At 45.8% G+C, this 27,092-nt stretch overlaps 1 protein-coding gene and 1 pseudogene across 3 annotated transcripts in view; one reads left to right on the top strand and one right to left on the bottom strand.

The window, feature by feature from the left end:
- SMOC1 (SPARC related modular calcium binding 1) overlaps positions 1–27,092 on the bottom strand; it is a 160,851-nt gene that overhangs the window by 49,655 nt on the left and 84,104 nt on the right. For all 3 annotated transcript variants that reach the window (XM_068543581.1, XM_068543572.1, XM_068543561.1), the window contains exons 4-5: positions 5,932–6,031; positions 3,794–3,841 (exon numbers count right to left, since the gene is read on the bottom strand). In XM_068543581.1, coding sequence (XP_068399682.1) covers positions 3,794–3,841; positions 5,932–6,031 — 148 coding nt within the window. The remainder of the gene's footprint in view (positions 1–3,793; positions 3,842–5,931; positions 6,032–27,092) is intronic.
- LOC137762567 (coiled-coil domain-containing protein 115 pseudogene) lies at positions 24,724–25,377 on the top strand (annotated as a pseudogene).

A 27,092-nucleotide genomic window follows, 5' to 3' on the forward strand; every position in this document is an offset into this window, starting at 1 on the left:
CTGCCAGAAATCATTGCCCAAGTGCTCTCCCACCATTCTCCCATTTAATCATTCTTCACCCGCCCCACCAACACCCCACTGGAGGCTGAGAACTTCCCTTCCACACCTCATAAGTAATGAAGCCCAGGACCAGTCCCTGACTTTGTGTTTGGTTATCCTGGAAAACTCCCAAATCACCCACATTTGTTAGCATCAAGACCCCTAAAAGAGGCACCTCAGGAAAATCCACAAGCCTTGGGGGGCCAGGAAGAGCTTCTCAGGGTAAAACCACCATCTCTAAACACATTTTGCTTCCCATCCACTTTCCCGCTTCAATGGAAACCCAAAATTCCTTTCTGTCTCTCAACTTCTGCAGCTTTCGACTGTTTTAGCAGCAGATCGTCAGAGCTCAGGGGGCTGCTGGGGGTCCTTTCCTCTCTTCTGATATTCCTCTGTGGCATCAATAAAACACATGTGGATGCACGTGTGCCCTCCACCCCCCAAAACACACACAGACCCCTTCCATCTCTCTCCAAGGGCGAGGATCGACGGAGAAGGGAGGGGCAGCAGGATGGGAGTGCCCCAGATCAATGGATATTTGAAACTCAAGCACATGGCCCGGGACCTACCCTGCATGTGTTAATTACCACACATGTGCCCATAAAGGAGTCTGTGAAACACAAGGGACCCAAAGAACAGAGCGAGGCAAGGACATTCCAAGGGATTAAGTAAATAGTCTGAAGTTCTGACCCTCCTCCCCTCCCGGAGCACATGCATCTGGGTAAGATAACCGGACCTCCCTCCCTCCGTCCCCCACTTCTCCCCTCGGGCCCACACCTGTGGACCCAGGATCAGGAGTGACCCAGACCTCCTTGCGAGCCAGACGGCTGTGGCCTGCTACCGCCTGGCCTCTCTCCCTCTCCCCCTCCCCTGCCTCCCGCTATCTCCCTGGGCCTCTTCCCCCAGCCTCCTCCCGCTCTGCCTTTCTCCTTTTTCTCCTCCTCTCCCTTGGAGGACTGATTCCTGGCTGGCAACCAGACCCTCCGTCGCACAATACGCCTTTTCATTCCTCCCCGGTGGAGAGAACTGATCCCTCCAAAGCCCCATCCGTGGAGCATTGTTCAAAAGGGCAAGAGGGTGGGGAAAGAAGGAGCTGGGTCCGTTCCTCCCCACCACCACCAATCCCCCCCCACACACACCCAGACCCCCGGCCTCGCCCCCTTTCTGGCCATCCTCCGGGCCTAGCATCCTTCTGGGCAGGTCTTGGGCTGCAAGCTCCGGCTCCAGGGAGATGCCTTCTAGGAGACCCCACATGTGGGCATGAGCTCAGACAACGGCCCTTTGTGTCCTCCCACCTGCTGCCCTCCGGAGCACAGTCCATTCTTAAGCGGCAGCTGAAAAAGGGACCTCGGCGGGGCCGACACAGGATATTACAAATGCCCTCTCGCACCCTGTTCCCATTCAAACCCCAGCTTCCTGGACAGGTGTGGCTTCAGGTGGCCCTTCCTACAGGTGGCCCGAACCTGCTTTTCACTGCACTGCCCATGGCAGACAAACAGAAGAGATTCAACACCTCTGTGGACCCTCTGAAGTAGAAGGAAAGAGAGGCCACTGGGCAGAAGTCAAGTGTCCAGGGGCGAGTCAGCCCTAGCATGTCCCCCACCCCTCTGCCAGCCCTTTGCACCAAAGAGGAAGCCTCCACACAACCATCTAGGAGGGAGGAACCCAGCGGGGTAAGGGAGCAAAGAGCTAGAAACTGCTGGAAACTTATCCCCCTGACACGAGGCTTCAGACTCTACCCCCCCTGTTCCCTGCATCATCCCTGGAGGAATTGGATTCCCCTGCCTTTTTCCAACTGGATCAGCAAGAGCCCGCCGTGACCACAGGTCTGGTTCTTATTGTCATCCACAGGGTACAAAGCCACAACAAACTGGAAAGTACAACCGGGGAAGTACTTCTCTGTGCAGTTGAAGAACCAAAATCCTCTGGTTGGTCTTTCTTGCTGCAGGTGTTTCATTCAGCATCATGCACTCAGTTCCCTTTGGTGGGGAAAGTCTGGGTGGTCCGTTTTGCATGATTGCTCTTTTTTTTCCCTACCACCAGGACCTCATGCCCAGGAATAAAGGCTATGCTCCTGAAGACTTCAGTTGCAACAAGCAAAACTGAAGGCAGCTCCCTTTTCCAACCCCAGTAAATTACAGGCAGACACGCCCCTCACAGTGTTGATGATTTCAGATCTTTGCAGAAAGAAACGTTCATCCCCTCTCCTCCCTTCCCTCCTAGAAGGGAACTACCAACACTTGAGGCTGTCTCCCCCTGTGCTTGGAAGGACCTGGAAAGGTGCTTGCTCCCTTCTTTCACCCACTTACTCGCTCCTGCTCGCTGGAAGGGGAGCAGCCCATCGGGTCGCTTGGTCCATGGTTTCTAGTGGGTGGTGGTATCACCAAGCTCCACTTCCATGTCTTCTTGGAGGGACAGCATGCAGCGACAGCAGGTTCTCCAGACTCTCGGCTCCTGCGTTCAGGCAGTGGGACTCTGCCTCCTGTTCTGGTCCCCAAGGAATAAGCACTTGGGGCAAGGTCCAAGGCTTTGCCTTGGTCTCCCTGTGACCGCGGTGTAGGATAAGCCTGTACACCCCACACTGATCCTTGCATGCCCAACTCTCCATGTGGACTCTTATGAGCATGAAGTTCCCAAGGCCCAGATTCAGGTGGGAGGGCTCAAACTCAGTCGAGACCTCCGGTCTGAATTTTACCCGAGGGCACAAAATGGGGCTTCTGAAGTGCTTGCATGTGCAATAAAACTGATACCTGTTTTCCATGCAACTACCAGCGTGTACGCTGTCCTAGAAGTAAGAAGCGGTGAATCCTAGTGTCAGCACACTGGAAAGTATGGTCAGCTCATCCCAAGGACCTATTCCTCATGTCGGCTGGTCCACTAAACAGCACTCAGACAAATGCCCTAGTCGGGCCGGCTGCACAATTTGTAGGGCCCAGTGCCAAGTGAAAATGCAAAGCCTTTTGTTCAAAAAGCAGGAAAAAAGGTGCCACAAAAGACACTAAAATATCAAGCCTTATCCTCTCTTCCATAGCCTCTCTCTTGACTTGTCATAATGTTTTTTAACTTTCCATTTAGCATTGTTCTAGGTAATGAAAAATGAAAATTCTAAGCGTACTATGGAAGCCCTGTAGCCTGCATCACAAGAGCTATCTGCCAATGAGGCTGCAGCAGGTAGGCATAGTACACGTGTCTCTTTGCTCACACACACACTTCTTTGTCCCATTGGACTACACTTACAAAACCCAAGTTCAAAGGAAAATAATTAAGAATTTCGAGATAACAGCTGCATAAGTCACCTGCCCATGAAGCATCTAGTCTTAGTGAAAAGAATCTGGATGTGCTGGGACAATTATCAAGGAAAATCAAGGGGGAAAAAATGTTCAGATGGGTTTCCAAAATAAAAGAGTCAGGGCAGACTTGGGCATACCTGCCTTCTTTGTGCTTTTCTGTTTAATGCTGGCTACGCTGGTAGCTTATTGACTGAACTTCCCAGGAACCAAGAGTCTCAGGGTCCCTTCCAGCTCTGTGCACTGCACTTGCTCACCTCTCTCAGAAATTCTGGGAGCTTGGTCCCCTCCGCCCTATGAGCCTTACTTACCTCCGGGCTTCTGGGAGGGAACACAGAATAAGAATGGGAATTTTCTGCGGGGCACTTTTAGCTTTCACCCCCAGGCTCCTTCCATCTTGTCTAAGAATGCCTGCTTGGACTGGCTTTAGAAGCAAACATTTAGATAAAGCGTGAAACTCCACTCACCTTTCCTTCCTGAGTTACCCTGGCTCACGGGCTTATCGGTGACTGAACCTTGGGTGAGAGGGGAAACAAAAACACAGACATTCAGAATGCATCGCGGTTGGTTTCTTTCAAAGAGTTGGTAAAGCCTGATGTTATGAGCATGTGGTTATGTATATATATATATTGTATACACATCTAGGAACATTATATACAAAGTGAGTACATACATACATGTGACTGGGGTTTGTTTAACATCAATGTCACTGATATCACAGCACTGTTGAGATGAACAATGATTTCCAGGCTCCCTGGCAATAGTCTTGACCAGATTTTTACAAAATTCCACATCCACATAACTCCTTTGTTGAACATTCCACTGACTGCCCCTCACCTCCACTTCCCACCAACCCCATGTTCTGAGCCCTATCCAGCCAGGGGGGCCAACTGAAAAGAAAACCCCTCTCGCTGCAAATGCAATGATTGACATCCCTTGCTGGTTAGGGCAGGAAATCGGCGATTTTCCATCTGCATTAAGTAGAAAATTGTTGGCCCAATTGTAATGAATGGGCCGAAATAGTCTGAGGCATGGAAACAATTTTCTAGATGCAGCGTGTTCCTCAAGGAGGGGGCAGTCTGGGGGTTTGGCCAAACGCTTTGCCCTGCATGTGCTTGGATGCCCTGTGCCGTCATCCGACGGTCCTGACCCGGTTGCACCTGCCTTTCCCATGACACCCAACCCCGCACGTGCAGGGCACAGCCAGCTCAGGCACACCAGGGCATCTGTGGAAGTCCCTGCAACAAAAGAGAAGAAACCCATCCCAATCCGTATCCAACCCCTTCTCCGTATACTAGCTTTGTGAGAATTCAATTATATTTCCCTGCATGACTTGTTTCTAGCACATTTGTTTGCTTTAAATGAAACTTTCCAGGTCATTTGCAAGGAGGCCTCATTCCTCCCCCTCCCCACACCAACCCCAATTAAGGTTTCCAGTTTCCATGTAAACCACAAATAAAGTAAACTTTCCTTTTTGGCCTGCAAAATTTTGGTTTCCTAATGTAGATACTTACTGCCCTTTCCACTCACTTTTCCCCTTATATAGCAGGGCTGGTTGAAAAATGAATAAATTGGGGGAAAAAAGGAAAACGTTAGGACAGCAGGACTGCCTTTGGAATTTCCCAGAGGTTTTAGAATAACGTTTTATACTTCGCTTGCACTTAAAAATTAAAAATAAGTAAATAAATAAAATCTCATATACACAGATTACAGAGAAATAGGAAGCAGCTGGTGGATGGGATAGGCTTTTTTTTGTTAGCGTGGGCTGAGCTGCATAGTGAATTAAGGGAGTGTCTTGAAGTCCCTTACCATCTGAATGGAAGTGGGAAGTGTGAAGCTTGCCTAAATCTGTAATGCACAATCCCAGAAAACTGACCTAAGAACAAAATTTCTCTACGCCTATAAAGTCCTATGGACTCACCCAGAGGGTTGTTATAAAGCAGTGGTTCCCTAACTTGTCTTATCATGAGAACCACCTGAGAAGCTTCCTAAACATGTGGACTCCAAGTCTCCGTGACCACTGGATCCGAATACGGAAAGAGAAGCCTAGACACCTGGGTTCTTTTTGAATTCCCCAGGCACTGCTGATGACAGCCAGATTTGAGGGCCGTGGTTATGAACGTTTTCCATCACCATACATTACATTGTTCAGGGGTTGCAAACATACGGCAACGTAGACCACCACTCTCCTCTCCTGCGCCCGTGAAAGACATCACTAATTGGTTGTCACAGCCTTTGATGTTGAATTCCAACGCAGTCTTGAAATTTATCTCAATAAAGTGTGCACCCAGGGCCACTAGCAACCAAGAGCACACAAGCTACAAACTTATATGCCATGCTCTCTAGAGGTTACGGCCGATGCTTGAGAAAAGAGCATTGAACCAGAAACTTAACTCAAAATAAATAGATACGTACACACAGACACATACTGACCCTATCACCCAGCTGACGACAGAGCAAGCAAGTTTGGGTAGACTTCTCCCTGACCTGGAAGAGGGCTCATAACCACCACCAATCTTTCAAAAGTGCACCCACAAGATTCAGGAGACCAGCCAAGGGGTCTCTCTCCAACCCTTTTCTTTCTTCCCGCCCTTCCCTACGGTACCTGAACATACAGGAGTTTTATTCTGCACAGAAGAGCCACTGATGGGCTTCCCATCTGGGGTGACACACCAGCAGTACCCCGTGTAAGTATGGCACTGCACCTGTTCGGGGAAGTGGGAAGGGGAAAAGAACCGTAAGTCTTGGGTCACAGTATCGACAGTCACCTCCCACCTCCTTCAAAGCATCCCCAGCATAGCGGAGAACTCGTTCACCTCTCACCCAGCATCCCTCCCCCGAGTGTCCCTTGAAGGCTGGCCAGACAACATTGATTACATTTTCTGTGTGACTCCCAGGAGCAACCATAGCAATTTACTGTTTCCTTATGACATTTAATGCTTAATCTTTTATACCGTACTCGGCTACGTCCGCTGTGTATCCCATCCATTTATAAAAAATTGATTGGTGAACTAATTTGGCAAGTACAAGTTGGAAAGTCCCCAATGTAGGTTGATATGACCCTTCTTTAAGAAGTAGAGACAAGGGAAAAGCTTTTCTTTTTCTAGCTTTTCCCAGCATCCGTTCCTATAGTCAGCCTGCCTATTGATCACATGGCTTTCTTGAGAAAAGGGCACATGTGATGGGGTTAAGGTAAAAACAAGGCCACTTGTGCCTGCAGATTCTAGTTCTAGATGCCCTGCTGCACCACTGTGTGATCTTCCTCAAGTCTCCGTGATCTGGTCCACGCTGCCTGGGAATAGTAAATAAAAATGAGGCTTTTGGCTTCATTCGGAGTAACTCTCCTTTCTCTCTCAATAGCTGTCATTCTGTCCACCTCCTCCACCCCACCCCACCATCCTTTTCCCACCCACTTTCTACACAAATCAGGGCATCATTCCCCTGCTTAAAACCCCTCGATGACTGGCCATCGTACTCAGGATGGAGATGGTGCTGATTTGCACGAGCTTGAGGGCCCCCATGATCTGCCCCCTGCCTATCCCCACAGCCTCATTCTACTCCCAGGTCTCCACACCCCCCATTCCAGCCACAAGCTGGAATGAGCCTTTGAGCCTTTGAGCCTTACAAACACATCCTAGTGTCTCATGATTCTGAACTTTTGTTTGTTCCAACTAGTCAATCTGCGCAGAATACCATTCCCCAACCCATCCCAGCCCACTCCCAAACCCTCTGTCTTCCCACCCCATTCATGATACACCTTCTCCTTAAAGTGGTCCCAGCCTCCCCACCTCCTCTGCCTCCTTCCTCCGACCCTCCACACACCCTGGTTCCCCAAATTCAGAGCCCTTATTACAATGAGCTTAACTGTTGATCTGTCTAGTCTATCTCCCCCATTAGACTGTGACCTCCCTAAGGCAAGGGACTGAATATTGGCTCTTTCTATATTCCAGGCATCTAGCACAATGCCTGACGTTTATTGTAGGCACTTGATGAGTTGAATAAATGCATGAATTATCATATTTCCTAAATTCTTGGTCTCCACCCATTCTAAAAATATAACAACAATTTAAACAGCCCCGCCACATTAAATGTAGACCTCAATTACAAGATGTGTGCCAATTGTACAGACATTAAATTGTGTGGAAAAGGTGCCTCTTGGGATCAAGGACACATTAGAATCGAGGATAGACAATAATAGCCTACAAATCAAGTGGTGAGGGCTACAAGGGGTACAGGGGTAAAGGAGAGATTTGACAGCCTGGGTAAAATCCAGAAGTTATCAGCAAGACAGAAAAGCTACAGAAAAGGCTTCTGCTCTTGTATGGGTACCAAACATCACAGTTTTCCGCAAAACTAGTTGCTTCATTGAGACCTACCCATAGAAATCAGGATAAGAACAAGATGCAGGGCATCTTGTTCCTACCAGTAAAAAATGAGCATTTTTATTTACCTCTACTGTCCATGCAGGGAAACTGTAGTCAATGCCTTTACCCCAGGACCATGTGTCACTCCTGCTTCCTCTCGTGGAGACAGTCCATAAACCCCATGGCCATGGTTCCTACCCCAGATGCTCACCCAAGATCAATGTCCTAAGGCAGGTTAGTGCTACCTTCTGAGGAAGCCTGAGGGTGGAAGGGAAAGAAACCCAGACACACCTGGGTTTGAATCCTGGTCCAGCCAGTGACGAACTGGCATGTTACTTAGCTCTCTGAGCCCCATCTATAAAATGGGGATGACGGTGCCAAACCTGAAGGGCTATGACAATGAAAACAGTGTGAGCCCAGTGCCTGGCACGGGCCGGTGGCCGGATACAGGATGGCTGCGGCAATGATTGCTCTCGGCTGTGTCAGAAACACCCGGCAAGCCGGCCTCCTAGCGGGCCAGAGCTCCCCTGGGAACCCCCAGAGGTTCAGGTGGGAAATACTGCTGGAAACTTGGAGTTCGCCCCTTCAGATTCTGTCCGGCCCACAGGGGATGGCTCCGAGGGATGACTCCTTGCCAGGGGCAGCATTTTAATGGGGCCTGGGTGGCTGCTTCTTCCTCTTGGCCAATAATCACCTCTGGGGAAGCCTGTCCCTGGGGGCAGGTGGCCACGTCGACTCACCCCCGGGCCCCTTGGCTCTCACGGCCAAGGCCAGCCTCCCTTTCCGTGAGGATGGTACCCCACCCAAGTCCAGCTCCGAGGCTGCATGGAGCGCCCCTCCTCCTGGGCCTGCAGAGTCCCAGCCAAGGCTGCTGGGGACAGAAGCACATGCCTGAGGAAGAGACTGAGCCCCAAGCTTTGTTTTAGGGGATTTAATCTGACCTCGCAGCTCAGAAGGTGCCAAGGGCCACATGCTCACTGAGAGCACCCATTGTATCCGTGTGGGCTCGGGGACACTGCCTTCCAGCCCCCAGCCAGGCCCACAGGCCCAAACACGGGCCCTTTCTCCCCAGGGCCCTCGGCATTTTGCTCAGACCAGGCTCCAAGGAGCAGACTCCAGATGACAGACTCCTCAGGCTGAAAGCTGCTTCCAAGTCCTTTAGCGTTTTATAACTGGAATTGAATGAGGAATTGTTGCCATGTTCCTCTGAGGCTTGGAATCCACCGTTACGGGCACACCTGCCCCAGGTGTGCTGCAGGAGAAGGAACAACAGTGAACAAAAGAAGACCCAGAGGTCCCAGGCAGGGTCTCTGCCTGCAGGAAGTGCTGGGAGTGCCCAGCAAGGTCACTTCCCTTTGCTGAAGGAGCCCTGAGTGAATGAACCCATGGTTCTCAATTGAGAGGTTGTTTGTAAGTTGTCTTGGGGAGTTTCCAAGATGTCTTCTTGAAGAAAAAGAAGTTACATGGAGATAGAAAGCAATGGTCACGGAGTCAGACTGCAGCCCACCTTCCTTAACTAACCAGCTCTGCCACTTCATTTTAACTTAACCACTGAACTTTCCAGCCCTCTGCAGCCTTGGAAAGGTTCGCAGTCCAACCAAGCTTCAGACTGTCCATGACTATTTAAAAAGGGGGAGATAATAATACCTACCTCACTCAGTTGCTGGGAGGATTAAACTAGATAATGTAAATATAGCACTCAGTTCACATGGTAAGTGCCCAGTTAAACTTAGCTATTTATTTTTATTATCATTATGTTATTTTTTAGCCAACTCTCTGTACACTCAAGAAAAGCACAGCCAAATTCTCTGGTAGAAACTAAAGAACATTCTATTCTGACCAGCCCCAAGGGAAGGGGCGATCTGAAATCAGCAAAGAGTGTGAACAAGTTTGAGTAAAGGAAGGGAGAGCTTGTTTTCATATAGAAATAGTTCTGTTACTGTCAGATGAGAGAAGTCAGGTTTCTTGCAGAAAAGCAATCAGGATGTAAATTCTATAGAATCGATGGTTTATATATACATGATCAAGAGGTAAATCCTACCTAGTTCCACCTTCTCCCTTGCAAATGTATTTATTCTTTTAAATTAGTAAGTAATCCCCTTTGCTCTATCTCTGCCCCACAGCCCACACACCAGCCTCAAATTAATCAACTTTCAGACTTAATCTATGTGAAAAGCATGGGCCAAGGGGAACTGACAAGGCAATTGACTATTCCTAGTGTCTAGCATCTAGTGCAGTTTTCAAATCTCAGTGTTGTTCTAGCCAAAAAGGTACAGATACAAACTGTGGCGTTTGTTCCTATCCCACTCTGGAATATTCTGGGAAGGCTAAAAGGTAAATTGATGGGTCTTCCTTAAGAGACAAAAAGTGTTTTTACATCAACCTAAGTGAGGTTACTCTCTGGTTATACTGTAACTACACTGTGGATATATATCTGGTACTCCTAAAGGTGCTTTAAAAACAGTGTATTCTTAGGTAGGTAAATTTCATCTCTGACTCACATACTTAAATATTTTTGGCAAGAAGCCCTTTGCAAAAACAGCCCAGCGGTGTACTTCAGGTCAACCTTTCTGTCCAAATTAAGGCAAATCTGAAATTATTTTAAGCCTGTTACATTAGGTCAGCTTGTGGACACCTGGAAGAACGTGGGAGGCTAGCACTCCCAGTGAGTGCAGTTGAGTGACTGATGAGCAGAGAAGAACAGAGCAAACACCAGCTCACAGGGCAAAGCCAATGGGGCTTTGGAGGAAAGCCAATGGAGGAAAGCAGGAGAAAAGCAAGGGAGACAATGGACCATGTAGAGAGACAAGGATCACTCAGGTGCCACGCCCCAAATGGAAAACAACACCTTCTACATTTACAATGACTTTTCAATCACCACCACGACAGACACATTATCTCTTTTGGGTCTCAAGGTCACCCAGTGTGCAAATCTTTCCTAGGAGAGGTACAGGGAGCAGAGGTTATTTGGTCAAATGTTACAGCTAGTTCGTAACAGCACAGGAATTCAGATACCAATCTCCAAGCTCTCATAAAATTTCAGAATTGACAGAGCTGGAAAAAGCCTTAGGGATCACCAGTCTCATCCAAATGCTTTACAAATGAGGAAACTGAGACCCAGAGACAAGAGAGGTAGCGTGATGGCCAGGACCTAGTCCTGGCAGACAGAAGTCCCCCCAGACCTGGAAGGGAGACGAAGAGAGGCCTGGGTCCCAGTGCTGGTGTCTGAGGGAACTGTCTTTGTGCCCTGTAATTCTCTGGCAGATGGAACTCTTTTGGGGGAGAGGGAGAGGAGGTAAGATAAATATTCAAATCAAGAGTCTTTTGCTCCAATTTGAGTGAGAGGCCGTATCTGGAGTAGTTCAGACGATAGCATGGGGGCCTCTGCTGTGCCCTCTGGCCAGCCTGCTTTCTTCTGGCTGTTCTTGGGGGGCTTCTCGGACAGGGGTCAGACCTTGCATCCTAAAGTAGCTTCTTTGTTGTTGGACTTTTGCTGTTTTTCCTACCAGCTTCCCTAGGATAACAGTCTCCCTTGCGTGTGCCCACTTCCTTCCCTTCTCCTGGAATGTGAAGCTGCTCTTCCTCCACCTTTACGTCTGTCACTTTGATACAGTGATGAATGCAGTTGGTGTCCTATTGGGTGTGACTAGGAATTATTGGAGATGAAAGGGTTCTCTAGCCAAATAACTTTGGAATATTGGGTCAAATAAAATTAAAAGATTTCTTGACTGCAGAACTTCTCAGAGCCTTAAATCAGTTCATGATTCAGCTCTAAGAGGAAGATATCATTTGCAGCAATTCATAAACTCAATTAACTGTGGGACCCTCCCTTAACTTTGTGTGGGTGAAACCGAATCCCTCTAACACTGAGTTTATTATTTTTAACCTCTCTATCTAAAGCGTTATTCCCTTTCTTGTCCCACCCTTGTTCCCCTCAGGATTGAGGAGTATCAAAGAAAAGGGGGAAACCAAGCAGGACCCTGCGGGGCCCTTCCAGGTACCAAAGCCCCATTTCTTATTTGTAGAAAACTACACTAAACTAAAGGCTTTAGTCTCCTAGGCCTTCCCTGAGTTCCAAAGAGCAGACTCAAGCAGTTACTAATTAGGGGAGTGAGAGAGTACAGAAACAAAGGAAAAGTAGTCAAGCAAGAAAAGTAATGATAGCTTAAACGATACTTCAATGATTGTAAAACAGAGTCCTAGTTCCTCCTCAAGGGATATACCTAACAATCTGACACAAATCTTTGAGTTGTTCTGCAGAAACTAAGACCCCTCCACCCAGGTGGAGGGTGGTGACTACAAGCTGAATAGAAGCATGTGGACCCCAGACTGGTTGGAACCAGAAGGTTGCTGATTAAGATCCTGAAACATCACCCTGTTACCTCACCACCAACCAATCAGAAGAAATTCCATGAGCTGCAAGCCTCACCCCAAATGTTGCCTTTAAAAACCCTTCCCTGAAAGCTGTCAGGGAGTTCAGGTCTTTTGAGCGTGAGCTGCCCGTTCTCTTTGCTTGGCACCCTGCAATAAATGCTCTACTTTCCTTCACCATAACCTGGTGTCAGTGGATTGGCTTTGCTGCACATGGGTGAGGGCAAATGGACCCAAGTTTGGTTTGGTAACACAGGGAGCATTCCATGGTAGTACTAGTGTTTTCTGAAACATGATTTTTTTTCAGAAAAGAAAGAAAGAAAAAGAAAACAAAAAGCAGTATAATGAAGTGCAGGGCCTTGCTATATTTCTCTGCTTTTCCCAGTCATACTTTCTCACTATCCAGGTATCAGGCTTTCATTTAGTTTACTCTTTTTTGAAACAATTTTCCTCTGGCAAATCCCCACCTCCTTTTCTGTAATGCTTTCTCATGATCTATCTATTAAGAAATCCATCCTGGGGCTTCCCTGGTGGCACAGTCATTGGGAATCTGCCTGCCAATGCAGGGGACACGGGTTCGAGCCCTGGTCTGGGAAGATTCCACATGCCACAGAGCAACTAGGCCCGTGAGCCACAACTACTGAGCCTGCGCGTCTGGAGCTTGTGCCCCGCAACAAGAGAAGCCACGACAGTGAGAGGCCCGCGCACTGCGATGAAGAGTGGCCCCCACTCGCCACAACTAGAGAAAGCCCTCGCACAGAAACGAAGACCCAACACAGCCAAAAATAAATTAATTTAAAAAAAGAAGAGGGAGGAGAGAAGATGGCGGAAGAGTAAGACGCGGAGATCACCTTCCTTCCCACAGATACAGTAGAAATACATCTACACGTGGAACTGCTCCTACAGAACACCCACTGAACGCTGGCAGAAAACGTCCGACCTCCAAAAAGGCAAGAAACTCCCCCCGTACTTGGGTAGGGCAAAAGAAAAAAGAAATAACAGAGACAAAAGAATAGGGACGGCACCTGCACCAGTGGGAGGGAGCTGTGAAGGAGGAAAGATTTCCACGCACTAGGAAGCCCCTTCGCGGGCAGAGACTGCGGGTGGCAGAGGGGGGAAGCTTCGGAGCCACGGAGGAGAGCGCAGCCACAGGGGTGCGGAGGGCAAAGCGGAGAGGTTCCCGCACGGAGGAGCGGTGCTGACCAGCACTCACCAGCCCGAGAGGCTTGTCTGCTCCCCCGCCGGGGTGGGCGGGGGCTGGGAGCTGAGGCTCGGGCTTCAGTCGGATCGCAGGGAGAGGACTGGGATTGGCGGCGTGAACACAGCCTGAAGGGGTTAGCGCACCACAGCTAGCCGGGAGGGAGTCCGAGAAAAAGTCTGCAGCTGCCGAAGAGGCAAGAGACTTTTTCTTCCCTCTTTGTTTCCTGGTGCGCGAGGAGAGGGGATTCAGAGCGCCGCCTAAACGAACTTCAGAGACGGGCGTGAGCCGCAGCTAACAGCGCGGATCCCACAGCAACAGGGGCGCAGAGGAAAAAGCGGAGAGACTCCCGCACAGAGGCTCGGCGCCGAGCAGCGCTCACCAGCCCGAGAGGCTTGTCTGCTCCCCCGCCGGGGCAGGCGGGGCTGGGAGCTGAGGCTCGGGCTTCGGTCGGATCGCAGGGAGAGGACTGGGGCTGGCGGCGTGAACACAGCCTGAAGGGGTTAGCGCACCACAGCTGACTGGGAGGGAGACCGGGAAAAGGTCTGCAGCTGCCGAAGAGGCAAGAGACTTTTTCTTGCCTCTTTGTTTCGCTGCGCGCAAGGAGAGGGGATTCACAGCGCCGCCTAAACGAACTCCAGAGAAGGGCGCGAGCCGCGGCGATCAGCGCGGACCCCAGAGACGGGCGTGAGACGCTGGGGCTGCTGCTGCCGCCTCCAAAAAGCCTGTGTGTGAGCACAGGTCACTCTCCACACCGCCCCTCCCGGGAGCCGGTGCAGCCCGCCACTGCCAGGGTCCCGTGATCCCCGGACAAATTCCCCGGGAGAACGCACTGCGCGCCTCAGGCTGGTGCAACGTCACGCCGGCCGCTGCTGCCGCAGGCTCGCCCCGCCTCCTCCGTACCCCTCCCTCCCCGCGGCCTGAGTGAGCCAGCGCCCCCGAAGCAGCTGCTCCTTTAACCCCGTTCTGTCTGGGCGGGGAATAGACGCCCTCAGGCGACCTACACGCAGAGGCGGGTCCAAATCCAAAGCTGAACCCCAGGAGCTGTGTGAACAGGGAAGAGAAGGGGAAATCTCTCCCAGCAGCCTCAGAAGCAGCGGATTAAAACTCCACAAACAACTTGATGTGCCTGCATCTGTTGAATACCTGAATAGACAACGAATCATCCCAAATTCAGGAGGTGGACTTTGGGAGCAGGATATATTAATTTTTCCCCTGTTCCTTTTTTTTTGTGAGTGTATATGTATATGCTTCTGGGTGAGATTTTGTCTGTATAGCTTTGCTTTACAATAGCTTTATTTTACTTCACTATATTATAGCCTCTTTCTTTCTTTCTTTCTATTTTTTCTCCCTTTTACTCTGAGCCGTGTGGACGAAAGGCTCTTGGTGCTCCAGCCAGGCATCAGGGCCGTGCCTCTGAGGTGGGAGAGCCAACTTCAGGACACTGGTCCACAAGAGACCTCCCAGCTCCACGTAATACCAAACGGCAAAAATCTCTCAGAGATCTCCATCTCAACATCAAGACCCAGCATCACTCAATGATCAGCAAGCTACAGTGCTGAACACCCTATGCCAAACAACTAGCAAGACAGGAACACAGCCCCATCCATTAGCAGAGAGTCTGCCTAAAATCATAATAAGGCCACAGACACCCCAAAATACACCACCAGACGTGGATGTGCCCACCAGAAAGACAAGATCCAGCCTCATCCACCAGAGCTCAGGCACTAGTTCCCTACACCAGGAAGCCTACACAACCCACTGAACCAACCTTAGCCACTGGGGACAGATACCAAAAACAACGGGAACTACAAACCTGCAGTCTGTGAAAAGGAGACCCCAAACACAGTAAGATAAGCAAAATGAGACGACAGAAAAACACACAGCAGATGAAGGAGCAGGGTCAAAGCACACCAGACTTAACAAATGAAGAGGAAATAGGTAGTCTACCTGAAAAAGAATTCAGAATAATGATAGTAAGGATGATCCAAAATCTTGGAAATAGAATAGACAAAATGCAAGAAACATTTAACAAGGACATAGAAGAACTAAAGAGGAACCAAGCAATGATGAAAAACACAATAAATGAAATTAAAAATACTCTAGATGGGATCAATAGCAGAATAACTGAGGCAGAAGAAAGGATAAGTGACCTGGAAGATAAAACGGTGGAAATAACTACTACAGAGCAGGATAAAGAAAAAAGAATGAAAAGAACTGAGGACAGTCTCAGAGACCTCTGGGACTACATTAAACGCACCAACATTCGAATTATAGGGGTCCCAGAAGAAGAAGAGAAAAAGAAAGGGACTGAGAAAATATTTGAAGAGATTATAGTTGAAAACTTGCCTAATATGGGAAAGGAAATAGTTAATCAAGTCCTGGAAGCACAGAGAGTCCCATACAGGATAAACCCAAGGAGAAACACGCCAAGACACATATTAATCAAACTGTCAAAAATTAAATATAAGCAAAACATATTAAAGGCAGCAAGGGAAAAAAAACAAATAACACACAAGGGAATCCCCATAAGGTTAACATCGGATCTTTCAGCAGAAACTCTGCAAGCCAGAAGGGACTGGCAGGATATACTTAAAGTGATGAAGGAGAAAAACCTACAACCAAGATTACTCTACCCAGCAAGGATCTCATTCAGATTCGATGGAGAAATTAAAACGTTTACAGACAAGCAAAAGCTGAGAGAGTTCAGCACCACCAAACCAGCTTTACAACAAATGCTAAAGGAACTTCTCTAGGCAAGAAACACAAGAGAAGGAAAACACCTACAATAACAAACCCAAAACATTTAAGAAAATGGGAATAGGAACATACATATCGATAATTACCTTGAATGTAAATGGATTAAATGCTCCCACCAAAAGACACAGGCTGGCTGAATGGATACAAAAACAAGACCCATATATATGCTGTCTACAAGAGACCCACTTCAGACCTAGAGACACATACAGACTGAAAGTGAGGGGATGGAAAAAGATATTCCATGCAAATGGAAATCAAAAGAAAGCTGGAGTAGCAATTCTCATATCAGACAAAATAGACTTTAAAATAATGACTATTACAAGAGACAAAGAAGGACACTATATAATGATCAAGGGATCGATCCAAGAGGAAGCTATAACAATTGTAAATATTTACGCACCCAACATAGGAGCACCTCAATACATAAGGCAAATACTAACAGCCATAAAAGGGGAAATCGACAGCAACACAATCATAGTAGGGGACTTTAACACCCCACTTTCACCAATGGACAGATCATCCAAAATGAAAATAAATAAGAAAACACAAGCTTTAAATGATACATTAAACAAGATGGACTTAATTGATATTTATAGGACATTCCACCCAAAAACAACAGAATACACATTTTTCTCAAGTGCTCATGGAACATTCTCCAGGATAGATCATATCTTGGGTCACAAATCAAGCCTTGGTAAATTTAAGAAAATTGAAATCGTATCAAGTATCTTTTCCGACCACAACGCTATGAGACTAGATATCAATTACAGGAAAAGATCTGTAAAAAATACAAACACATGGAGGCTACACAATACATTACTTAATAACGAAGTGATTACTGAAGAAATCAAAGGGGAAATCAAAAAATACCTAGAAACAAATGACAATGGAGATACGACGACCCAAAACCTGTGGGACGCAGCAAAAGCAGTGCTAAGAGGGAAGTTTATAGCAATACAAGCCTACCTCAAGAAACAGGAAACATCTCGAATAAACAACCTAACCTTGCACCTGAAGCAATTAGAGAAAGAAGAACAAAAAAACCCCAAAGCCAGCAGAAGGAAAGAAATTATAAAGATCAGGTCAGAAATAAATGAAAAAGAAATGAAGGAAACAATAGCAAAAATCAATGAAACTAAAAGCTGGTTCTCTGAGAAGATAAACAAAATTGATAAACCATTAGCCAGACTCATCAAGAGAAAAAGGGAGAAGACTCAGATCAATAGAATTAGAAATGAAAAAGGAGAAGTAACCACTGACACTGCAGAAATACAAAAGATCATGAGGGATTACTACAAGCAACTCTACGCCAATAAAATGGACAACCTGGAAGAAATGGACAGATTCTTAGAAATGCACAAACTGCCGAGACTGAACCAGGAAGAAACAGAAAATATGAACAGACCAATCACAAGCACTGAAATTGAAACTGTGATTAAAAACCTTCCAACAAACAAAAGCCCAGGACCAGATGGCTTCACAGGTGAATTCTATCAAACATTTAGAGACGAGCTAACACCTATCCTTCTCAAACTCTTCCAAAATATTGCAGAGGGAGGAACACTCCCAAACTCATTCTACGAGGCTACCATCACCCTGATACCAAAACCAGACAAAGATGTCACAAAGAAAGAAAACTACAGGCCAATATCACTGATGAACATAGATGCAAAAATCCTCAACAAAATACTAGCAAACAGAATCCAACAGCACATTAAAAGGATCATACACCATGATCAAGTGGGGTTTATCCCAGGAATGCAAGGATTCTTCAGTATACGCAAATCAATCAATGTGATACACCGTATTAACAAATTGAAGGAGAAAAACCATATGATCATCTCAATAGATGCAGAGAAAGCTTTCGACAAAATTCAACACCCATTTATGATAAAAGCCCTGCAGAAAGTAGGCATAGAGGGAACTTTCCTCAACATAATAAAGGCCATATATGACAAACCCACAGCCAACATTGTCCTCAATGGTGAAAAACTGAAACCATTTCCACTAAGATCAGGAACAAGACAAGGTTGCCCACTCTCACCACTATTATTCAACATAGTTTTGGAAGTGTTAGCCACAGCAATCAGAGAAGACAAAGAAATAAAAGGAATCCAAATGGAAAAGAAGAAGTAAAGCTGTCACTCTTTGCAGATGACATGATACTATACATAGAGAATCCTAAAGATGCTACCAGAAAACTCCTAGAGCTAATCAATGAATTTGGTAAAGTAGCAGGATACAAAATAAATGCACAGAAATCTCTCGCATTTCTATACACTAATGACGAAAAATCTGAAAGTGAAATTAAGAAAACACTCCCATTTACCATTGCAACAAAAAGAATAAAATATCTAGGAATAAACCTACCTAAGGAGACAGAAGACCTGTATGCAGAAAATTATAAGACACTGATGAAAGAAATTAAAGATGATACAAATAGATGGAGAGATATACCATGTTCCTGGATTGGAAGAATCAACATTGTGAAAATGACTCTACTACCCAAAGCAATCTACAGATTCAATGCAATCCCTATCAAACTACCACTGGCATTTTTCACAGAACTAGAACAAAAAATTTCACAATTTGTATGGAAACACAAAAAGACCCCGAATAGCCAAAGCAATCTTGAGAACGAAAAATGGAGCTGGGGGAATCAGGCTCCCTGACTTCAGACTATATTACAAAGCTTCAGTAATCAAGACAGTTTGGTACTGGCACAAAAACAGAAATATAGATCAATGGAACAGGATAGAAAGCCCAGAGATAAGCCCACACACATATGGTTACCTTATCTTTGATAAAGGAGGCAAGCATATACAGTGGAGAAAAGGCAGCCTCTTCAATAAGTGGTGCTGGGAAAATTGGACAGGTACATGTAAAAGTATGAAATTAGAACACTCCCTGACACCATGCACAAAAATAAACTCAGAATGGATTAAAGACCTAAGTGTAAGGGCAGACACTATCAAACTCTTAGAGGAAAACATAGGCAGAACACTCTATGACATACATCACAGCAAGATTCTTTTTGACCCAGCTCCCAGAGAAATGGAAATAAGAACACAAATAAACAAATGGGACCTAATGAAACTTAAAAGCTTTTGCACAGCAAAGGAAACCATAAACAAGACCAAAAGACAACCATCAGAATGGGAGAAAATATTTGCAAATGAAGCAACTGACAAAGGATTAATCTCCAAGATTTACAAGCAGCACATGCAGCTCAATAACAAAAAAACGAACAACCCAATCCAAAAATGGGCAGAAGACCTAAATAGACATTTCTCCAAAGAAGATATACAGATGGCCTACAGACACATGAAAGAATGCTCAACATCATTAATCATTAGAGAAATGCAAATCAAAACTACAATGAGATATCATCTCACACCGGTCAGAATGGCCATCATCAAAAAATCTAGAAACAATAAATGCTGGAGAGCGTGTGGAGGAAAGGGAACACTCTTGCACTGTTGGTGGGAATGTAAATTGATACAGCCACTATGGAGAACAGTATGGAGGTTCCTGAAAAAACTACAAATAGAACTACCATACGACCCAGCAATCCCACTACTGGGCATATACCCTGAGAAAACCATAGGTCAAAAAGAGTCATGTACCAAAATGTTCATTGCAGCTCTATTTACAATAGCCAGGACATGGAAGCAACCTAAATGTCCATCGACAGATGAATGGATAAAGAAGATGTGGCACATATATACAATGGAATATTACTCAGCCATAAAAAGAAATGAAATGGAGGTATTTGTAATGAGGTGGATGGAGTTAGAGTCTGTCATACAGAGTGAAGTAAGTCAGAAAGAGAAAAACAAATACAGTATGCTAACACATATATACGGAATCTAAGGGAAAAAAAAAAAAAAAGGCCATGAAGAACCTAGTGGCAAGACGGGAATAAAGACACAGACCTACTAGAGAATGGACCTGAGGATATGGGGAGGGGGTGGGGTGAGATGTGACAGGGTAAGAGAGTGTCATGGACATATACACACTACCAAATGTAAAATAGATAACTAGTGGGAAGCAGCCGCATAGCACAGGGAGATCAGCTCGGTGCTTTGTGACCACCTAGAGGGGTGGGATGGGGAGGGTGGGAGGGAGGGAGATGCAAGAGGGAAGAGAAATGGGAACATATTGTATATGTATAACTGATTCCCTTTGTTATAAAGCAGAAGCTAACACACCATTGTAAGGCAATTATACTTCAATAAAGATGTTTAAAAAAAAAAAAAAAGAAGAAATCCATCCTGAATTGCCTTAGACCTTCATTGACAACTGGGATCCCCGCCAAGGCACCTCTACCCTGTGCCCACATCACCCCACTCCCACCCCTTTTCTTTGCACTTCTTTTGTAAAATAGAAAAATGTGAACCATATGCAAAGGGACAGGCTTGATTCAGCATTCTTCTAGCAACTATCAAACTTGTAATGAAATGACTACTATCACGTACAGGAACATTTCCTAGTGGGAAAAAGTTAAACTAAAAGCAGAAGGCATGTGACTATTTCTCTAACTCTCCTTGGCAGTGGGAGTATGAGACCTTTTTTTTTTTTTTCCTTATAATCTTCCAGTTGCTCCAAATCGGTTAGTAGGTTTTTTGGATTAAGCTAATGCACAGTGATAGTTAAGCATCTTGCAGTAGATCTACCCAATAACTTTGTTTCAGGGCAGTATTTTCAGCAGGCACATTTTCCTTTTGTCTGCATACTCTATAGGACCTCTAAGAAATTGTTTTTCCACGGGTGCCATGTACCCTGGCTGGATGACTGAGTCCCCGGGCCATCTGAGGTTGCCACTCATCCCCCTAGAACCTCTCTCTCCATCAGAAGCTGCAGGAGAACATTGTTTATTGCGTTCACAGTAAGATTTACCTGGAAGGCTTATGAAAACAGATTCCTGGGTCCCACCTACAGAATTTCTGGATTCATTAGTTCTGGGGTCATCTGGATAACATGCATTTCTAAGAAGTCCCCAAGTGATGCCGCTGCTGGTTCAGGGACCACAGTCCAAGAACCAGTGTTTTAAAAGACACTTCGTCACTCCATCCTTTCTGGCATTTATCATGAACTACTCAAGAAACAAATACTTTTCTAGGTGGGAATTTGGGAGCAAGGGGCCTTGGGACAATACTTCTCTCCAAAGTTTTTCTGTTCCAGTTGTTCTGATGACATGTGGTCTTTTAATTCATGGATCTAGTGATTCGTGGCATTAAATCTTCTGGGTGATTTCACACATGGAAGAAAGTTTGATTGCAGTGAGACGAGCAGGGGAGACAGGAGGGACGGTGTAATCCTTTTGGTCTGGCTAGCATGAGCTGTTTCTCCCTCTGTTTAGAAGAGGTTATCCCACAAACGTCCCCCTCATCTTTAGTCAGGTTTGGCTGAGAAGCAACAGGATGCAGAAGAAAAAAAACATGGCTTTGGAGTCAAAATGAGCTGGGTTTAAATACCATCTCTGTGTAACTTTGGCAAAGTCACTTAATCTCGCTGAGCCTATTTATGAAATAAGGCTAATGGTGCCTACCTTGAAGGTTACTGAGAAGACAAAATGAGACAAGATACATAAAGCATCTAAAATAGTGTCAGGTGTAGAGTATGTACTCAGCACAAGCAGATTTCATCCCTTTCCCCTTCCGTTTTACAGAGAGGATGTAGGTTGTAGCTTCAAAGCCCTGCTATTCTTACTGGCTGTAGACACTGTCTCCTGCTCTATGCCAAGTCTAAGGAGGACTGTCTGCTGGGGAATGAGGGATTTTCCTTTTAGAGTATTTGCCTCGTCCTCCAGATTTTAATGGAGAAGATGCAAGGAAGGAAGATAATCCCTCAATTTCAAATCCTCTTAAATGTGGGAGTCCTTGTTGACTATGTTTTTTATGAGTCGATGGTGTAATGTGGCTGCCAACGTGATATTAGTCAAGCAGTAGTTTGTTTAGAACAACAGATAATCCCATTCTTCCCCAAGCTGTTTATGACCACATCTGAAATACTGTGTCTAGTTTGGGGAAGGACACTCTATAAGGGGCACCTTAGCAAACTGAATTAAGAGGAAAGAGGCCAGGAGGAAAGAGAGACATAAAACCCTGTGATATGGGAATGAGCAATAGAACTAAAGATCTTTGCCAGGGTGAAAAGAAATATTTGTTGGCTATAAGACAGGATTTCACAAGGACATAATGGTGTCTGTCTTCAGATCTTTCTGTGGAAAGTGTGATTTCTGTGGATTCTGTAAGTTCCTTAGCTAGAATGGGGGTCATCTGTTGGAAATTACAACTTTCAAGTCAATGTAGGGAAGGAATTTCCAACTAAATTGTCCCAAAATGCATTATGTCGTCATTGGTGGTAATAAGTTTCCTGTCTTTGGTGGCAATCAAGCAGAAGATAGATGACTGCTTGGTGGGAGATTGTCCCTGGATGTGGTGGGGCAGGGAGATGAAGGAGATGAACCAGATACATCTGAGGTCCCCTTTGACCCAAAAGTTCAGTGATTCTACAACTGTGCCCTAAGTTGAACTTTCACTGGTTAAGAGTAAGGTGGAAACTTATGAACCGGTACCTAATTGTCAGTGTTAGGACCATTTTTCCAAATACATGAGGAAAAACATTTTTTTGTATTTTCCAAAAAGTGCGAACACCATCCCCTCCAACACACACATAAAGGTATTTTTAAAAATCTTAGTGTTAGGGCTTCAGGGACACAAAGAACTTCATTTTCTTGACTTCTGCCCTCTGATTTGGTGCCTAGAACGGCCCAGGTTTTGTAAACAGCAAATATGACACCTCTTGTTCGTTCACTTCTATTTCCATTTCAGGGGGAAGATATCAAATACGTTTTTACATTTTAAAAATATCCAATGGGGGGACCTTCAAGATGGCGGAGGAGTAAGATGTGAAGATCACCTTCCTCCTCACAAATACATCAAAAATACATCTACATGTGGAATAACTCCTGCAGAACACCTACTGAACGCTGGCAGAAGACCTCAGACTTCCCAAAAGGCAAGAAACTCCCCACGTACCTGGGTAGGGCAAAAGAAAAAAGAAAAAACAGAGACAAAAGAATAGGGATGGGACCTGCACCAGTGGGAGGGAGCCGTGAAGGAGGAAAGGTTTCCACACACTAGGAAGCCCCTTCGTGGGCGGAGACTGTGGGTGGCAGAGGAGGGGAGCTGCGGAGCCACGGAGGAGAGCGCAGCCACAGGGGTGGGGAAGGCAAAGCGGAGAGATTCCCGCACAGAGGATCGGTGCCGACCAGCACTCACCAGCCCGAGGGGCTTGTCTGCTCCCCCGCCGGGGCGGGCGGGGGCTGGGAGCTGAGGCTCGGGCTTCGGTCAGATCCCAGGGAGAGGACTGGGGTTGGCTGCGTGAACACAGCCTGAAGGGGGCTAGTGTGCCACAGCTAGCCGGGAGGGAGTCCGGGAAAAAGTCTGGACCTGTCTAAGAGGCAAGAGACCCTTGTTTTGCGGTGCGTGAGGAGAGGGGATTCAGAGCACCGCCTAAAAGCTCCAGAGACGGGTGTGAGCCGCGGCTATTGGCGCGGACGCCAGAGACGGGCATGAAACGCTAAGGCTGCTGCTGCCACCACCAAGAAGCGGCAGCTTCTTTTTCTTTCAGTATAGTTTTTAGCGCTTGTTATTATTGGTGGATTGGTTTTTTGGTTTGGTTGTTTTCTTCTTTCTTTCTTTCTTTTTTGTTTTTTTCTTTTTTTCTATTACTTTTTAATTCTTTTATTTTTAATAATAATTTTTTTATTTTTTATTTTAATAACTTTATTTTATTTTATTCTTTCTTTCTCCCTTTTCTTCTGAGCCGTGTGGCTGACAGGGTCTTGGTACTCCGGCCGGGTGTCAGCCCTGAGCCTCTGAGGTGGGAGAGCCGAGATCAGGACATTGGTCCACCAGAGACCTCCCAGCCCCATATAATATCAAATGGCAAAAGCTCTCCCAGAGATCTCCATCTCAACGCTAAGACCCAGCTCCACTCAGTGACCAGCAAGCTACAGTGCTGGACACCCTATGCCAAACAACTAGCAAGACAGGAAAACAACCCCACCCATTAGCAGAGAGGCTGCCTAAGATCATAGTAAGTTCACAGACACCCCAAAACACACCACCGGACTCGGTCCTGCCCACCAGAAAGACAAAATCCAGCCTCATCCACCAGAACACAGACACCAGTCCCCTCCACCAGGAAGCCTACAAAACCCACTGAACCAACCTTACCCACTGGGGGCAGACACCAAAAACTACGGGAGCTACGAACCTGCAGCCTGTGAAAAGGAGACCCCAAACACAGTAAGATAAGCAAAATGAGAAGACAGAGAAACACACAGCAGATGAAGGAGCAAGGTAAAAACCCATCAGACCAAACAAATGAGGGGGAAATAGGCAGTCTACCTGAAAAAGAATTCAGAGTAATGATAGTAAAGATGATCCAAAATCTTGGAAATAGAATGGAGAAAAAACAAGAAACGTTTAATAAGGACCTAGAAGAACTAAAGAGGAAACAAAAAATGATGAACAACACAATAAATGAAATTAAAAATTCTCTAGAAGGAATTAATAGCAGAATAACTGAGGCAGAAGACCAGATAAGTGACCTGGAAGATAAAATAGTGGAAATAACTACCACAGAGCAGAATAAAGAAAAAAGAGTGAAAAGAGGAATGTGTGTGGAGCCCATGGCGGTGCGGGATCTGCGAGCCGAGCTGGACTCGCTTCTCCTGCAGCTGCTCAGGGACCTGGAGGAACTGGAGGCAAAGAGGGTGGCACTGAACGCCCAGGTGGAGGGCTGGCTCTCACTCTCCAAAGCTCGCTATGCCATGGGTGCCAAGTCGGTAGGGCCTCTGCAGTATGCCTCCCACATGGAGCCCCAGGTCGGCATCTGCACCAGCGAGGCCCAGGATGGACTCCAGAAGTTCTGGATGGTGAGAGCCGGCACCCAGACTCCAGAGGAGGTGGGACCCCGCAAGGCAGTTCTGTGCAGGCGCAAGGGCCTCACGAGGACCCCAGAGCCAGACCCCTCCGCAGCTCCCCAGGACCCTCTGAACTGGTTTGGAATCCTGGTTCCTCACAGTCTACGGCAAGCTTGAGCCAGCTTCTGGGAGGGTCTGCAGCTGGCTGCAGACATGGCCAGCCTTCAGATCCGCATCGACTGGGGTCAAAGTCAGCTCCAGGGGCTGCAGGAGAAACTCAAGCAGTGGAGCCTGGCGCTCCCTGACCTGCCACCACAGAAGCAAGGCAGTGAGCACAGCTGTTCTTTGATGTGGCTGCATTATCTCAGGCCTTCTTCCTTCACAGATTGCCCCCCACCCCAGCTGTTTCTCCCTCCTTAATACTTCTCTGGTCTGCATGTTTATAAAACCTGCCATTATCTTTCCAAGGGTGAGTCTTTTAATTTGTTGAAGGGCCAGGAACCCTGTGTCAATTCATTTTCCTACTGGCTTGTTGATAATTTTAGCAGTTTCTAGGAGCTAATTGTTATGTTTGGTGGATGTTAGTTTTCTGTTCATAATACGAGATGTAAATTGTTTTTCCCAGTTTGTCTTTTAACTTTGCTTATGGTGGTTTAAAAAAAAAAAACTTTTTATTATAAAATAAAATACATTATATTAAACTGCAAAAAAAAAAAAAAAAAAAGAAAAGAATTGAGGACAGTCTCAGAGACTTCTGGGACAACATTAAACACACCAACATTCGAATTATACGGGTACCAGAAGAAGAAGAGAAAGAGAAAGGGACTGAGAAAATATTTGAAGAGATTATAGTTGAAAACTTCCCTAACATAGGAAAGGAAATGGTCAATCAAGTCTAGGAAGCGCAGAGAGTCCCATACAGGATAAATCCAAGGAGAAACACGCCAAGATACATATTAATCAAACTATCAAAAATTATATACAAAGAAAAAATGTTAAAAGCAGCAAGGGAAAAGCAACAAATAAGATACAAGGGAATCCCCCTAAGGTTAACAACTGATCTTTCAGCAGAAACTCTACAAGCCAGAAGGGAGTGGTAGGACATATTTAAAGTGATGAAAGGGAAAAACCAACAACCAAGATTACTCTACCCAGCAAGGATCTCGTTCAGATTCGACAGAGAAATTAAAACCTTTACAGACAAGCGAAGCTAAGAGAATGCAGCACCACCAAACCAGCTTTACAACAAATGCCAAAGGAACTTCTCTAGGCAGGAAATACAAGAGAAGGAAAAGACCTACAATAACAAACCCAAAACAATTAAGAAAATGGTAATAAGAACATACATATCGATAACTACCTTAAATGTAAATGGATTAAATGCTCCCACCAAAAGACATAAACTGGCTGAATGGATACAAAAACAAGACCTATATGTATGCTGTCTACAAGAGACCCATTTCAAACCTCGGGACACATACAAACTGAAAGTGAGGGAATGGAAAAAGATATTCCATGAAAATGGAAATCAAAATAATGCTGGAGTAGCAATTCTCATATCAGGCAAAATGGACTTTAAAACAAAGACTATTACAAGAGACAAAGAAGGACACTACATAACGATCAAGGAGTCAATCCAAGAAGAAGATATAACAATTGTAAATATTAATGCACCCAACATAGGAGCACCTCAATACATAAAGCAAATACTAACAGCCATAAAAGGGGAAATCGACAGTAACACAATCATAGTAGGGGACTTTAATACCACACTTTCACCAATGGACAGATCATCCAAAATGAAAATAAATAAGGAAACACAAGCTTTAGATGATACACTAAACGAGGTAGACTTAATTGATATTTATAGGACATTCCATCCAAACACAACAGAATACACTTTCTTTTCAAGTACTCATGGAACATTCTCCAGGATAGATCATATCCTGGGTCACAAATCAAGCCTTGGTAAATTTAAGAAAATTGAAATCGTATCAAGTATCTTTTCTGACCACAACACTATGAGACTAGATATCAATTACAGGAAAAAATCTGTAAAAAATACAAACACATGGAGGCTAAACAATACACTACTTAATAACCACGAGATCACTGAAGAAATCAAAGAGGAAATC

This window comes from Eschrichtius robustus, chromosome 1, assembly GCF_028021215.1.
Source record: "Eschrichtius robustus isolate mEscRob2 chromosome 1, mEscRob2.pri, whole genome shotgun sequence".
NCBI classification, from domain to species: domain Eukaryota; kingdom Metazoa; phylum Chordata; class Mammalia; order Artiodactyla; family Eschrichtiidae; genus Eschrichtius; species Eschrichtius robustus.